The 16,075-nt window shown below is 38.4% G+C and overlaps 1 protein-coding gene across 1 annotated transcript in view; it reads right to left on the bottom strand.

The window, feature by feature from the left end:
• Positions 1 to 3,636: 3,636 nt before the first annotated feature.
• Positions 3,637 to 16,075, bottom strand: part of LOC108717021 (transient receptor potential cation channel subfamily V member 6) — a 33,772-nt gene continuing 21,333 nt past the window's right edge. Inside the window, exons 11-15 of the mRNA XM_018263728.2 lie at positions 15,099 to 15,264; positions 12,802 to 12,868; positions 9,997 to 10,262; positions 6,986 to 7,095; positions 3,637 to 4,940 (exon numbers count right to left, since the gene is read on the bottom strand). Of these exons, the coding sequence (XP_018119217.1) occupies positions 4,796 to 4,940; positions 6,986 to 7,095; positions 9,997 to 10,262; positions 12,802 to 12,868; positions 15,099 to 15,264 (754 nt within the window). The 3' untranslated portion in view covers positions 3,637 to 4,795. The remainder of the gene's footprint in view (positions 4,941 to 6,985; positions 7,096 to 9,996; positions 10,263 to 12,801; positions 12,869 to 15,098; positions 15,265 to 16,075) is intronic.

Here is a 16,075-nt window from a genome sequence, read left to right as displayed (position 1 = left end):
GTTTTACTCCAGTGTCAAATTAGACATTCCTGGACTTTTTTCTGATCCAAATACTACAATGTACATTGTATTCTGAATATATATGGATGAAAGAAAATAGATAAGAGCTACATCAACCAAAGGAAAAAGAAACAGAATTACTCACTGTTAATACCCTATATGACAAGGATAAGGAAGCCTTGGGCTGCAGCTTTTCTGAATTTTACATAGTTACATAGTTAAATTGGGTTGAAAAAAGACAAAGTCCATCAAGTTCAACCCCTCTAAATGAAAACCCAGCATCCATACACACACCCCTCCCTACTTTTAATTAAAATTCTATATACCCATACCTATACTAACTATAGAGTTTAGTATCACAGTAGCCTTTGATATTATGTCTGTCCAAAAAATCATCCAAGCCATTCTTAAAGGCATTAACTGAATCAGCCATCACAACATCACCCGGCAGTGCATTCCACAACCTCACTGTCCTGACTGTGAAGAACCCTCTACGTTGCTTCAAATGAAAGTTCTTTTCTTCTAGTCTAAAGGGGTGGCCTCTGGTACGGTGATCCTCTTTATGGGTAAAAAGGCCCCCTGAATTGATAGTTTAAAGCGATATTTAGCATTTCTGAAGTTCAAATACGAGGCCCCACAGATTGCATGCACCGTGTATGCACAAATATAGTACACGAAACACAGGGTATTGTCCTGAGCTGTTTCCCATTGTGAATTGCACACCCACCGACCTGCTACACACTAACCATTAAAGGGGTTGTTCAACTTTAAATTAACTTTTAGTATGGCATAAATATTGATAATCCCAGATCATTTGCAATTGTTTTTAATTTTTTTGTGGTTTTTCCGACAGCTTTTTGTTCAGATGTTCTCCAGTTTGGAAATTCAACAGTTATCTTGTTCCTAGGGTCTTGTTTACCTTACCAACCAGGCAGTAGTTTAAATGAGAGACTGGACCACGAATAGTAGATTGACTGAATAGCAAGATAAAGATTATAAAGTAACCATAATAATAAAATTGTAAGCTCACAGGGCAATAGTTTTTTTGCTGCTGGGATCAGAAACCCCCATTTGAAAGCTGGAAAGATGTAAATAATACAAATAAAAAAAATAATTAAGACCAAATACAAAGTTGATAGAAATAGGGCATTCTATAATATACTAAAAGTTAATGTAAAGGTGGACTACCCCATTAAGTAAGCAATACATGGGACCATATAAGTCAGCATTTCTTAGTGATACTAGTATTGGCCTTCCCTGAATACCAAAGAGCAGAATTCTTTCTGTTAAGCTGAAGGGATGCAGGTGCTCTTAGCCAAGGTCATTTTGTTGCTGTTCTCCTGGAAAGGACAGGGCAATGAGGACACCACCTGTGTATGTATGTATATATTTATTTATTGATAGAAACCTACTTGAATATGCAGAATTGATAATTTTTACAACACATAACCAGAGCAATACAACAAAAGAAAATAAATATATACAAATACATTATCGCTTAAGTTCTACTGATAATTATTGCAACACAATAAAGAAAGTCCCTGCCCCGTAGAGCATACAGTGCTTGTGCCTATATTATTATTAACATGTATTTATAAAGCACCAACATACTGCGTAGCACTGTACTAAAGCGTTGATGTTTTTTTTGTATCTGTCTATATTTTAGAGTGTTCTCCGTTTTGCCAAACCTGAAAACATTAGATGGAATTCCAAAGCTCCCAGAGGATTGGTCAACAGCAGAAGAAAGCCATTTTTGGTTTAGCAAATGCACAATACTTTAACGGTGTCTGTTTTAAGTGCCTGACCCTATGCCTCAAGAGAAGTAGACTTGATAATTACCATGAAGAATAATGTTAGAGTGCTGTACATTTCATTTGTAACAATAAAATACTAAACCAACTACTTTATATTTCTTCCTGTTGATTTTTGCATTAGGAGATAAAAATATTGCAGTCTTGCGTTACATTTCTGCCTCCTGAACAGGTATGGGATGCATTATCCAAAAAACTCGTTATATGATTTACGGGAAGGTCCTTTTCCATAGATTCCATTTTAATTAGATAATTCAATTTTTTAAAAATGGTTTTCTGTTTCTCTGTTAAAATAATAATTGTGCCTTGAACTTGATCCTAACTAAGATATAATTAATCTTTAGTGAAGGCAAGCAATCCTATTTGATTTACATTATTTTTTAGTAGACTTAAGGTATGGTGCATCAGGTAAAAGTTCCTAAACTACTAAACATATGTATACTTTTATACAAGTAATTCAGAATACAGGTGAAATAACATAATACTGTATTAATACAACTATTCTGGCACTATCTCTTATAAACAGTAATCATTCTAGTAATTATATGACTTTTATACAATAGCAAACTTTATATCTTGCAGCATAAAGGATCTGTATACAGCATTAACTACTGTGCAACATATGCACTGGCTCTGCACTGTAACGGCACACCTCTCAGCTGTACCGTTTTTTGCAGGACAGTCCCAATTTTGAGAGCTCAACCCAGAGCTGATTGTTACTTAAATGTCCCGACTTTCTCTTCGATCTCCTGCACTGAACAGCCAAAAAAAGATACAAAGTTTCTGAGATATAATTAAATAAGAGGCTTTTGGCAGAGCGGTTGTAACAGTTTAAAGGAACAGTAACATCAAAAAATTGAAGTGTTTTAAAGTAATGAAAATATCATGTGGTGTTTCCCTGCACTGGTAAAATGGATCTGTTTACTTCAGAAACACTAATTTAGTTCATATAAACAAGCTGCTGAGTAGCAATGGCGGAAATTGAAAAATGGCTATATGGCACAGGGTAAATAATGGATAACAGATAACATTATGTTCTACAGAGCTTATCTGCTCTCTGCTGTGTAACAAACCTTTTCTCCTTTGAATGGCTGCCCCCATTGCTACACAGCAGCTTATTTATATAAACAATAGTAGTGTTTCTGAAGCAAACACACCAGTTTTACCTGTGCAGAGCAATACTGAATTATATTTTTATTACTTTAAAACAATTTAATTTTTGGATGTTACTGGTCCTTTAAGATAAGCAGGCTTCTTGGGAGAACTCACGGCTTAAATGGCAATTCACCTACACATTCACCTACACTCACGGCTTAAATGGCAATACATTAATAACACATAAAACCTGACCCAAAACCCCCAGAAATGTCTTAAAAATTTCCATAACCTGCCACATTTTGTAAAATGGATGTGATATTTAGGGGTGTGGTCATAAAATGGGCGTGGTCAAAAACAATTTGCCGCAGCAAATCTTTTTGTGCCTCATTCTTTTTTCCAAATGTTGGGAGGTATGTAATGGCTTTAACTCACTGCAGTTTTCAATATATTTATAAAACATTATACTAGGAATGCACCGAATACAGGATTTGGCCAGGATGCGGCCTTTTTCAGCAGGATTCAGATTCGGCCGATTCCTTCTGCCCAGCTGAACCAAATCCTAATTTGCATATGCAAATTAGGGGCGGGAAATCGTGTGACTTTTTGTCAGAAAACAAGGAAGTAAAAAATGTTTTTCCCTTCCCACCCTTAATTTGCATATGCAAATTAGGAGTCGGTTCGGTATTCAGCCAAATCTTTTGCGAAGGATTCGGGGGTTCAGATGAATCCAAAATAGTGGATTTGGTGCATCCCTACATTATACTAAGCATTACTACCTGAAAGACAACATGAACATTCTCTTAGTCCTGCGCATGGGAACTGGTGCATCAGGTAAAAGTTCCTTCCTCAGCTGTGCACATTGGTTCCCTCTGCAGTAGCAGAGTGAGGCCAGAACTAAGGGTAGGCAGATTAGGCATGTGCATAGGGCGCAAAAGCTGGGGAACGCCAGGCACGTACCTCCTCTGTCGCCTACCCCATATCCAGTCCCCTCTCACCACCTGTCTGCTTTAGTTGTCAGTGTATTTGAGCTTTCGTGCACGCACGTGCCTCAAACGGAAGTTTGCACACAAGAGCAGGAGTTTGCGCATGGGCTCAACCAGCCGGTGTCGCGACCGGCCAGTTTGCCTAGGGCACCTGGCTGGCATGGCAGAGCCAGAAATGTTTCTGAAAAATGCTGTATTACAGGAACCGATTTACAAGTAAGTGCTGCACTTGTTCTATTGCACATATTTTATTAGGGGGTAGCATTTCTTATACATTAATATATTTTTATTTGCAAAATGGGATTATAAAGTGCATAACAGAAGAAAAAAACAAATTGAAATGTTTTAATTTCAAATGTTAAACCTTATTCATTTTTTTTTCTTTACCTCATATCCCTGCTTTTATTTAGACTGAACACATGACATGCACACACAATTTAACTCCAGATTATAGCAGTCTAATAAAAAGGGATGTAGGGCAAAAATGGGTGGATATGTCATTTCATGCAGATTCCACATACATCCCTAAAGCAGCTCCCAATCCTCCACTTGCTCTGTGAACTGCAGTCTCATTTTGGAAATCAACTCCAGCCTGCAAATGAGTTACAAGAGCATCCAAACACTGAGTGCACTGCAGTAATGTAGCCTTGAGGGGATGAATAAATGTTCCACAGCAAACAGCTCATACAGTATGTTGACAGGGCACCACTGCCAAAGAATTTGGACATGATAAAATCCAATCTCAAGCAATATAGTCACTGTCTCTTGATTTTAAGTTATATTTATATATATTTATACAGTATGTATAAAAAGGAAAATGCTAATCTCATGTATTAATGTAAATAAAAAAAAAGTAGCATCGATTTAGTTTCCATTTCCTGTGCTGTTATTTGAACAATTGTTTCATGAAGTTGCGTCTAAAGAATTGTTCATGTTAATGATCCATGAGATATTTTTTCTGGTGATATCCCAACAAACGTGGGGTTGGATCGGGTTAACTGCTGCTTTGGATTTTTCAGCAGCACTTTCTTTTGAAATTTCTTCAACCCTAAAGAGAAAAAAAAGTAAATTTTAATTATAAATAATTACGATTAATGAGAAGTGTTAAGGGAACATTTGATTTACAAGGGACTATATACCCAAAAATAAAATTTTGCCTAATGAAAATGTAACATTAGAAATAATTTCTGGTACAAAACATTAAATGATATACTATTATATATATTATACTATGAACATTATTCCTGTTGTACAGTTAAGATTGTGTGTTGGGCCCAGCCATTATTGTTACCCTCAAGAATTATCATAGTAACAGCCAGTGTCGGACTGGCCCACCAGGATACCAGGAAAGCTCCCGGTGGGCCCAGGTGTCAGTGGGCCCTCATGCTGCTAAACTATTGGCCTATTACATGGCCAGTCCCTATTTCTATGAGAACAAAGAGGCTAAACATATGGCATCATTGATTATAGTATATAAAGAAAACAGACTAGGAGAATAGAGGTTGAATTAGGAGATGAAGAATATTAGTACTGAGAGTGGGTCCCTGGCCTAAGGTTTTATGGTGGGCCCCTGGTCTAAGGTTTTTGGGTGGGCCCCTGGTGTCCCAGTCTGACACTGGTAACAGCTATCGTACATAAGAGGCTTGAAAGACAAGGAGTTCCAGTAATATCGCAAATTAAGATTGTATGTTGGGCCCACCCTCTTATTACGCTCAAATGTCATCCTAGTAACTGCTTTTGTATGTAAGGCAGGGTTGAAAGACATGCCATGTAGAAGTAGTTGTAGTAATATTGAACAACTTCGAAAACATTTTAAGCGGCCAAAAAGTTACACTTGGGTATACTGTACTGTATGGTTTATTAGGTTTCTTTGTAAATCCAGCACTCCGTAGTATACTCTGAATCTCAAAACACAGGTACATCCATATGGTGGACCTGATTGGATCACTTTAGAGTGGCATCATTAGCCACAAGAGAGGCCTGTTTATCAAAAGCTGAATTTGTCCATTTTTTTGAATATTTTTCTAATTTGAATAAGTTCAACATTTTACAAAACTCAAATGTTTGCTTATTTATTAAAAAATCCAAATGCAAAAAGCTCCACTGCATTGAATTTGCATTCTATTCATCATTTTCAATGCTTCTACAAACTCACAAAAAAATGTAAATAATTAGAAAAACTCAGATTTTGCCTAGGAGAACTGCCATTTGATTTTCAGGCATTTAGATCCCAAAGTTTTACATTTGAGTATTTCTAAATTGCTAAACATTTACGTTTTTGAAACCATAATTCAGGCATGTCCAAAGTGCAGCCCATTTTCAAATTTACACTGGCCCTCAGCCTCTGTTATGAAATTAATAATAATGTGGCCCCCAACACAGTGCAATCAGGAGTCGTGTAGCCGAAATATTTGGGCACATTAGTGAAATGATCTGCCAATTTGGTCTATACTGCTGCCTGTGTGCTGAAGGTGTTAGTAATAGACACGTAGTAACGAGCCGTTCTCGGATACTTCTTTTGGGCTGAAGGAACAATAGACGTACTGACGTGCCAGTACAGTAAACTAAAAAAGTATGCGAGAGCGGTGCGTCACTACGTTCCAGTATGTGTCTATCACTAACACCTTCAGCACACAGCCAGCAGTATAGACCCAATTGGCAGATCATTTCACTAATAACTAATGTGCCCAAATATTACGGCTATGTGATTCCTTGTTTAAATGAGGCACGGAGAGTAAGTCCAAACAGACTCCACCACTTCCTAAACGCCATGTATGCGTCCAACTCCAGGAGTGAATGATCCTGAACACAAGCTAGCTACCTCAGAATGGATGTCAGGCTGAATGGTCGGCCCCCACACATTTTCACCTCACCAAATCTGGCCTTGTGGCAAAAAGTTTGGACACCCCTGCCATAATTCAAATTAATGAGTTTTAAAAAATTGCGGTAAAAATTTAAATTTCCGTGTTGATACACAGACATCAACAACTGTGCTTTTGTATTGTACAGAAATAAGAACAACAAATGCAATATACGTTAGTTGAAAAGAGTGAGTTGCCTAAAAAAAAAAATATATATTCCAATAACCCATACCCGATGTACCACTTGTCATCATCGAGGCCCAAGGACTTTCCAGAAATACCAGACCGTGTTTTTAGGCATCTTGGGATATAGCGTTCAAGACAAAGAATGGTAGCTGCAATCTGTGGAGAGGTTTGAACAGAGTGGGCAATTGAGAGGTTGAAGCCATGTGAGTTTGAAAGGAGTATAAGATGAACTTTTTGGATGAAAATTCACATTTTTTTTACCAACAATGCATAGGTGCAACACACAAGGGAAACTCTGGATTTACTACCAGTATTCCTTAGAAACCATGTGTATACTTGTATGCTATTCCTTTGAACAGGCTAGGCTGAGCTGGAGCATTGGTGCTCACTTCTGTAAATAGCAATAATGCACCCTTCATTTTTTATCCAAACCAATGCTTTGCACTTCTCATGCCTAGGACCACAGCTGGTTGTATGAGCTCAATCATTGGTTAAGTCCCTTTCTTTATTTTTACTTCCTTCTTTTCTAAATCTGATTGTTATTTTAATAATCTGAATACCACTTCAGTGCCAATATTACCCAAAGCTGCATGTCCATTACTATTCTATATTCTGTCTATATATTTGTCAGAGAGTTGCTACAAAGACATGCCTTTATGCCCTTCATTTGACACATCTCAACTGGATCTGGCATTCAACTCTTGAACTCGTTTATCAATAATTTTTCTTAAAAAAATCAGAGCCACAAAACGTTTCGACAAAACCGAGAGTCAATTCATATCGTACAATTGACACTTTGAAAACTCAACTTTATAGAATTTTCACTGCATAAACTCGACTTTTTCGGATTTATGGACGAAAACTCAAGACTTTATTGGATTACCCAGCACAGATCACAATGTCAAGAAACAACTTCTGCCATTGACTTCTACATATATGGAGTATTTTTAGATTCAGATTTTTAGCAGCTTTATAAGATATATAAATAACATCTCTAAAAATTCAAGTTTTTTTTCCCTTGAAAAATTTGTGTTTTCCCCTTTAAATACTTAACCAGATAAATTTGAGGTTTAATAAATGGATCCCTTAATGTTTAAATGATTTTTTTAATTGACATCTGCCCTGCCCCATTGACTTCTACATGACCTCGACAGGTTTGAGATGGAAGTGTTTTTTTTGCAGTTTTGGGGTATAATAAATATCTAAAAATTAGAGTTTTTCCCTTACAAACAATGTCCAGATAAATTTGCGGTTTAATAAATGAGCCCCTATCTTTTTCTTCTCTATAGTTAACAGTGCTTTCTATTAGTACTGTCCAGGACCCACTTTTGATCCAAGGTGCAGTGCAAAGGTGCCCACAATTATGCTGGAATTGTGGGTAAAGAAACACGTTGGATTGCTTGTGAATTTGTATTTTACACACAGGCTTTGTAAATTAACCCTTTGGTGTCTGGTAGTGTGTTCAGGTGCAGGGTCGGACTGGCCCAGCAGGACACCCGGATAAAACCCGGTGGGCCCTGACCCTTATGGGCCCCCGCTGGACCAGATCCCTTCTCCCAATATTCGGATTCTACAAAAACATTTTTCTGGCGCTGCATAGCACCGTTCGTGCATGGTGTGGCGCTGAAGGGGGGCGGGGTACAAGAGGGGGGCCCTGGACAGCAGTCCCGGTGGGCCCCGGGCCCCCCAGTCTGATCCTGCTCAGGTAAATCCTAGGAGCTGCAATATAAGCCTACATGATGCTATCTACTCCAAAAGCTGGTCATACATGTACCAATAATTTTGTTTCTCTGCACAAGCAAGTTTTCCTTTGCATGAATGTAATATGCAAACTTGGAAACTATTTAGCAACCTCTTACTCCTGTGGAAGAAAGATTGCAAATTGTATAGTTTATAGGTATATGTAAGAAAACTTACTGAAAAAAGTGATGTTTGCTCGAAAAGATTACACAACCTTCAAGCATGCGTTTAAAATGCACAGTGCAGTGAAAATTTCTAATGAAGAATATTAAATTGCAAAATGAGCATGTTATTCTTTTTTATTTAAAAACCCTGCTTTTTCCCCACAAGTACTGGATTATGGGCTCATTTACACTGACTGGCCCTGGATGCATGGCACACATACCAGTTCACCCACTAATAGTAAACAAAGCCCAATAACTTTTTTTTTTTTGTGGAATGTGGATCTATTTTGTCCCAGCACTAAATCCGTTCAGATTACTTTCAGGAACATAAACATTTTTAATTTTATATTTGCACATGTTGTTTAAGGGTAGGCCTTAATGTAGACTGCTACTTGACAATATCTATGTAGCATCCACAGTGATTACATTTATTCTATTATTTTAATTACTGTTGCAATGTAAAAATATTCAGAAATTTATCCTCTTCGTTCGTTTGTAGCAAGAGGGACCCAGTCTATTAGCCGGTGAGTTGCTTTTCTAATACAGGTATGTGATCTGTTATCCAGAAACCCATTAACTAGAAATCTGAGAATCCCATAGACTCCGTTTAACCAAATGACATTTTTAAATGTATGTCTTTTTCTTGGTAAAAATAAAACAGTAGCTTGTATTTGATTGCAAATAATATAATTATATAATTAACGCTTATTGGATGAAAAGAATCCTATTGGGTTTAATTCATCCTTAAATACATTTTTAGTAGACTTATGGTACGGAGATCCAAATTATGGAAAGATCCCTTATCTGGAAAACCCCAGGTCCCATACTTGTACTACTCCTCCTATTTTAAGTGAAATTTCTTGACGCCATTTAAATTTGTCTCTTTGTGCCAATGGAAACAGTGGAGCTAATATATAATGGAGTGCTAGACTGACCTTGCTGTGTATTGCTGAGTATGCTGGAGGATTTGTGTATGTGTTTACTATAGAAACAACGTGGTGTGTTGTGTGACAGGGAAATTACACTGCAAGTTCAAATTGTACATATAAAGGATAATACTCAGAATAATAATCAGAGCAGGAGAGTCACAGCATGGGTGACATTTGCTACCATATAGAATACATGTTGTATTATCACACAGGCTGACACATACCTGTATTTTCCACAATAACTCCCTCTCATGGGCTACTCGCCAGTATGTATCCTCCATCATTGCAATAAGCATGTTTACCATGAGAAGGTAAACAAACACCATGTACACTGTGTATGTGATATAGAGCAAAGGAGGCGCTTTGTCCATTGGAAAAGGAAAATCAGTCAGTCCCATCATCATTTCAATTGCGGAATAAATTGTCATAGTGAAGTCCTTTAAGTGAGAATTCCTGTCAAGTTCCAATGTCTGACACATAACATAAAAGGCTGTGGATGTAGAAATATTGTCATAAAAGACAAATAAACAGGATTATTGTTAGAAGTAGAGACTACAGTACATCACCAAAATACCACAGTACTGCTATAAATATCCTTTATGATAACACCAACAGTGTATTGAATAATGATGTGGTAGGATGATGGTATAAGAAGAAATCCTAAGTAGCATTTATTTGTCTGCTCGCCTCAAGCACAGTCACAGAAGGCATTGGACAGCGAAGCAAATGATGTTGTAGAAATGTCATCCTTAACTGAGTAACTGCGCTGCACTCGGATGCTATCTTTCATTTTTCAGACTCTGCTAGATCAGTTAAAACTATACTGTATGCCTTACTGGACTGGTTAATGTGATTGTTACTATAGAGAAGTATTATTCCTTACAACGAAAGCATAGTCTGCTGCCAATTCATCCCCTTTAGACCGATTCAGCAGGTTATCTGCCCTGTATGGGACCTTCAGATGGGGCTAACCAATTGATATTTGCAACCTCGTCCAAACAAGCAGATGCTATAATGTATGGCCAGCTTAAATACTAGGAGAATCATGTTGCAGATGAAGAATAAGTCATGTTTCAGCTTTGCAGGTAGGGAAAAAACAGATAGAGCGGTCAGACTAGAAATTTACTAGAAAAATGATTTAGGCTTGTTATAGAAGGTGTGTGGTCGGTTTTATTCTTTAAAATATCATAAAACTATAGGGTTGACCAGGGCCACCTTCAGAAATCATGGGGCCCAGTACGGCAAAGCTTTCTAGGTCCCTGGGGCCCCGACACAAGCCCCACCCCATATCTCACCCACCCCACAGTAAAAAGGCCACACAAACATCAGAGCTAGAACAGTAAACCTCCCTAAGTTATAAAAAGGTATTGGTGACCAGCCCCCCACACATCATAAAAAACCAGGGCCCCCCTGCAAGTAAAAAAAATATATCGATGGCCTGCCCCCCCCCCACAAGTTATAAAAAGCCATTGGTGCCTGGGCCCCCCACAAGTTATTAAAAGCCACTGGTGGCCAGGACCCTCCTTCAAGTTAAAAAAAAACCCATCAGTGGCCAGACCCCCCCAAAATTAAAATAAAATTGATGGCCAGGGTCCCCCTGCTTCACTTACTTGAGGGGACAGGAGCTCCGGTGCCTGCACGGTTGTTTTTCTCCTATTCAGTTCTCTGTACCCTCATTGGTCATTGAAGTTTAAGCTCTGGTAAACCTGCATTGGGATTGAAAAGGCTGGTAAGGAAGTTCCTAATTCACCGATCCAATCCCTGTTCAGCTTTACTGGGACTTATACTTAAGCAACCAATGAGGGTACAGAGAACTGGAAAGAAAAAAAATCATGCAGGCACTGGAGCTCCCATCCTCTCTTCTGAAGCTTGCAGCACACTGACAGCAGGGGGGCCCGGCTTATCAAGCAAGGGAAGCATGGCAAGGCCCTCCTAAGAAACAAAAACTTGTGCTGTCCCCCCTGTGGGCAGCCCTGAGGCTGACTAACAAACGCAACTACCGTGCACAAGCACAGTTTTCCACATAAATCAGCATGGTTTTACCCACAATTCCGAATCCATACAATTATGGCCACCACGGAATGTTGTATCCAAAACACTTGTGGTCAAAGTGCACAAAATGACGGTTACTTTGCTGCAGATTGGATGCAATTACCAACCCCGTGCCACCATTTCTGCTGCTGGGCGGCATGATTCTTTAGAACAAAATGTGCAAATTGACACTGTCCACTGTGGGAACCCTGGAGCGACCACCAGCTGAAGGTGCTTGAGCTCCCCATGTTCAATAGGAGCACGTGCTTGAAATTAAGAACAGGAGACAAGATGAAGGAACTGGCGCTGAGCAAACTACAAGGAAGAGCAAGCATTGGCTGCAAGTGACTTTAATTAATGGAATCAATTTGCCCAACAACTGCAGACTTTGTATGCAAATTACATGAACCTAATACATCTTTTACTATATTAGAAACTAGCTTTTTAAATGTCAGTACACTATAGGGCTTTAGTAAAAACTGGAAAATGGCACGCAGTTGCATCAAAGTGATTTCCCATGTTCTACCTCTGGCTGCTTGTTTGCCCTTTGGCATTAGTTGCACAGATTTGCAATGGATTGTTAGTAAACCATAGTAGAATGTGGGTAACAATACATGGCAATATGCACCAATTTTTGCCCATCTCCAAATCCTTATGTGTCCTCATTATTGTGTTATTTATGGTTGCACATTTCCATTTTCATAGACCATAAATATGAATTGCTGAGTGCAGGAGTCGACAGTACATCTTACTATGTGGGTGAATACACTTTAATTTGATGGATAACCTCACTGTTGCTGTTTTACTGGATAATGCCCTGAAGCTATATTCATAAAAAGCTCTGTTCTTTTAACGTGGCCCAGTATCCTCCTGAGCCTCTTGTGTTAAATTATAAATCACAAATGTAACTGCAAAGTAGTGATGCATTTCATTTACAATGTGATTGTTTTATGCACAGCTAGTTTAACATTTAGAACATTATATGATGTGCTTCTCACCTGAGCTAAAGCCAACAATAATAATAAACACCAAGCAGAACCAGGGGAAAAGGTCTGCAAATATTATCTGTAGAAAAAAAACATGCAGAATTTAATGTGATGGTACAGTACATAGACTCTCCACAGCAAAATAAAAAATAATGTTTTTTCAAGCAAATCATAAACACGGGGGGAAAAACCATTGCTAGCATGTATCTGAATAAACTCAAATAGCAAAAACATGATTGATTTAAGTTGCGGAAACTACCTGATGTATACACTATGGCCCTTTCTTAGTCAAAAACGTCTTAGGTAAGTGGTTATTTTATTATTGTTGTTTTTGGGTTTTTGTTTTTTTTTAACAGAGATCTTGCTTTGTTTTGTCTCGTCTGCTACCCAAGGTTTTTAAAAAAAATTAAGACATATGCATATATGCTCTTTGTTTAACTCTGGGGAAAGGCTTCGTCTGAGTCATGATATTGCAGGGTTGCCGTTTTTCTTGTGTTTGTCCAACACTATTAACCCGATGCTCACCCACAAAGTGTAGGAGATATGTACTGAATTATTTGTGAAGGAGAATGAAAACCGTTAATTTTTTTAAATTATTGGTGATCCTGTAGGACCCACACTACCCCCTGAAAACACTGTAAGTGCAACTGCAGCTTTCTCAAGGCCTTCTGTAATATTGGTGTGTAGGCAGCCCTCTCAGATCATTTTGGCTGCCCCTGTGCTTTCTCTGAAAGAGCCAACCCTTTATGGTGGAATTACTTTCAGATAAACTATTGTTTCTCCTACTCAGTGTATTATTATTATTATAAACATTTATTTATATAGCACCAGCATATTTTGAAGCGCTGTAAAGTAAATGTGTTTATACTACTAACTCACATGAATTATATACAAAGAACATATGGAGTTACATACATCACAACCAATACCGGTACAAAAGGTGAAGGGAAGGGAATAAGACACAAGGTGTGGGAGTGGGCAAGATCAGAATTAGGTGAGTGAGAGATGTAATACTGTATGTGCTATTGGATTTGGATTAGTTAAACAGAGTGAGGGTAGGCTTCTCTAAAGAAGTGCTTTTGAAATCAGGAAGGTTGGGAGAAAGTCGGAAAGACCATGGGGCTAATTCACTAAGATCAGAAGTTGCAGCAGCGACAGCTTCGCCACACTTCGCCAGGCGTAGTTTCGCCAGCGCCACGAAAATTCACTAAAATTCGAATTTGTGCTCAGGGAGGCGAACGGTAGCGAAGTTGGGCTAGCGTTAATTCGTCAAGCAAATCGCTAGCGATGCCTAATTTGCATACAGCGCCAAGTTAAAGTACAATGGACGTATATGTAGCAGCAAATACATTACACTACACAAAATAAAATAGAGTTGTTATTTTGCCCTATACATGTGCCCACTGTATAGTTTAGGTGCCATATGTTAGGAAATGTAGGGGGGGAAGGAGGGTACCCCCAAAAAAATTTACGATCTTTTTCAGCCTATCACCCTTAAAAAAGTAAAAGACGCCAGCTTTTTTTGGGACTTAGAAAAAATTTCAACTTTTTTTGAAGCAATCCCTGAGGTGGCGAAGGCAAGTCTGGCGCAAGAGGTAGCATTCAGTAAAATGCGCAAGTTATCGAATTAGCGTAGTTACGCTCCTTCGCCACAGCGCAACTTCGCCTGGCGTAAGGGTGCGAAGTAATGCTAGAGTAGGTCCACTTCGCTAGCGAATTAACGTCAGCACCTGTTAGTAAATCAGTGGTCACGCTGGCGAATGTGCGCTAGCGTTAGGTGCTTCGCGCTTTAGTGAATTTGCCCCCTTGGGAGAGAATTCCAGAGTAGGGGTGCAACCCTTGCAAAGTCTTGAATGCAAGCATGTGAGGAGATAAAGAGAGAAGAGTTGAGTAGCAGGCTGAAGAAGTAGCTGTGGGACTTGGATTCTTACTATTGAGTGCTATTCTCATATCTACCAGGGAGCTGTTATCTTGTTACCTTCCCATTGTTCTGCTGATGGGCTGCTGTGGGAGAAAGGGAGGGAGTGATGTCACTCCAATTTGCAGTGCAGCAGGAAAGTGTGACTGAAGAGCACAAGTCACATGACTTAGGGCACCTGGGAAACTAACAACATGTTTAACCCCATGTCATATTTAAAAATTAAATATAAAAAAAAAATGTTTGCTCTTTTGAAAAATGGATTTTAATGCAGGATTTTCCTGGAGCAGCTCTATTAACTGATGCATTGTGGAAAAAAAAAAACAACAACATTTTTTCCCATGAAAGTATCCCTTTAATTTTTCAATTATATAATGAGCTCACAACCTACCTTTTGAATCATTATTGAAAACTGGCCCAGCATTTTAAATCCTCTAGCAAAATAGATTGAATTACACCATCCAATTATCAAAGCAAGAGAAATTGGAATAGCTTCCCCCTCGTGGCATAATACTCTCAAAATCGCAGCGGAAAAAATGAATATGGAATATCCCACCCTAAAAGAAATATAGCCCTGTTAGTGGGTACAAGATGACAATATTACAATAATAAAAGGGCATGGACATATTTTTTTAGCTTTTTAGATTTGAACCAAGGTCACAGTGCTGGCACACAAAGAAACCAATAGGATGGAACTAGAATTTGAAGACATTTGCATTGCGTAGCAACCATAGTGTGATGCATTATTAAAAAGGATTTTTTTTTTTATTATATCCATTGTATATTTGTTCCATACAGCTTGCCAGCTTTGTATATAAAAAAAAAATATTACTTTGGCTTGTAATGGAATGAATTGTAAATACTTGCAGCCAATTAGCTCTTTATTGGGGTTAACAGTTCTTACAATAGCAATAGACAAAAGAGCTGAATTTCCAGTTTGCTGCTGTGAGAAAGCAGCGACAGAAGGTGTAATCCTGTACATATGGGAGCAGATAAACATTGCTCATTTTGCTTGAGAAGCAATGCTGCCTGATTATCAGAATAAAACATGCTTCTTTTATGTGCAAAGCTGGCGTGGCACTGAACACTGCTGTCGACACATTGGAAAATTGGCACACAAGATGAAAGCCGCACCAGAGCATAGAAACACAAGCCTTCAAATGTTCGAATGATTCTGTTTCTGTGAGCACTTCATTTAGAGGAACGGCATCTTGTTTTCTTAACAACCTATCAGTGCTGATATCTTTGCAAAACTGAGTTATGTTCCGCTTTTTATCGGATGATCACAAATATACACATACTGTTGCCTTAAGGATACGTATATTATAACATACTAAACACAAAGCAATTAATAAAAGTGTATATATC

The sequence above is a fragment of the Xenopus laevis genome, chromosome 5L, assembly GCF_017654675.1.
Source record: "Xenopus laevis strain J_2021 chromosome 5L, Xenopus_laevis_v10.1, whole genome shotgun sequence".
NCBI lineage: Eukaryota > Metazoa > Chordata > Amphibia > Anura > Pipidae > Xenopus > Xenopus laevis.
The sequence above is the reverse complement of the archived record's forward strand: the minus strand, read 5'-3'. Positions and strand labels throughout refer to the sequence as shown.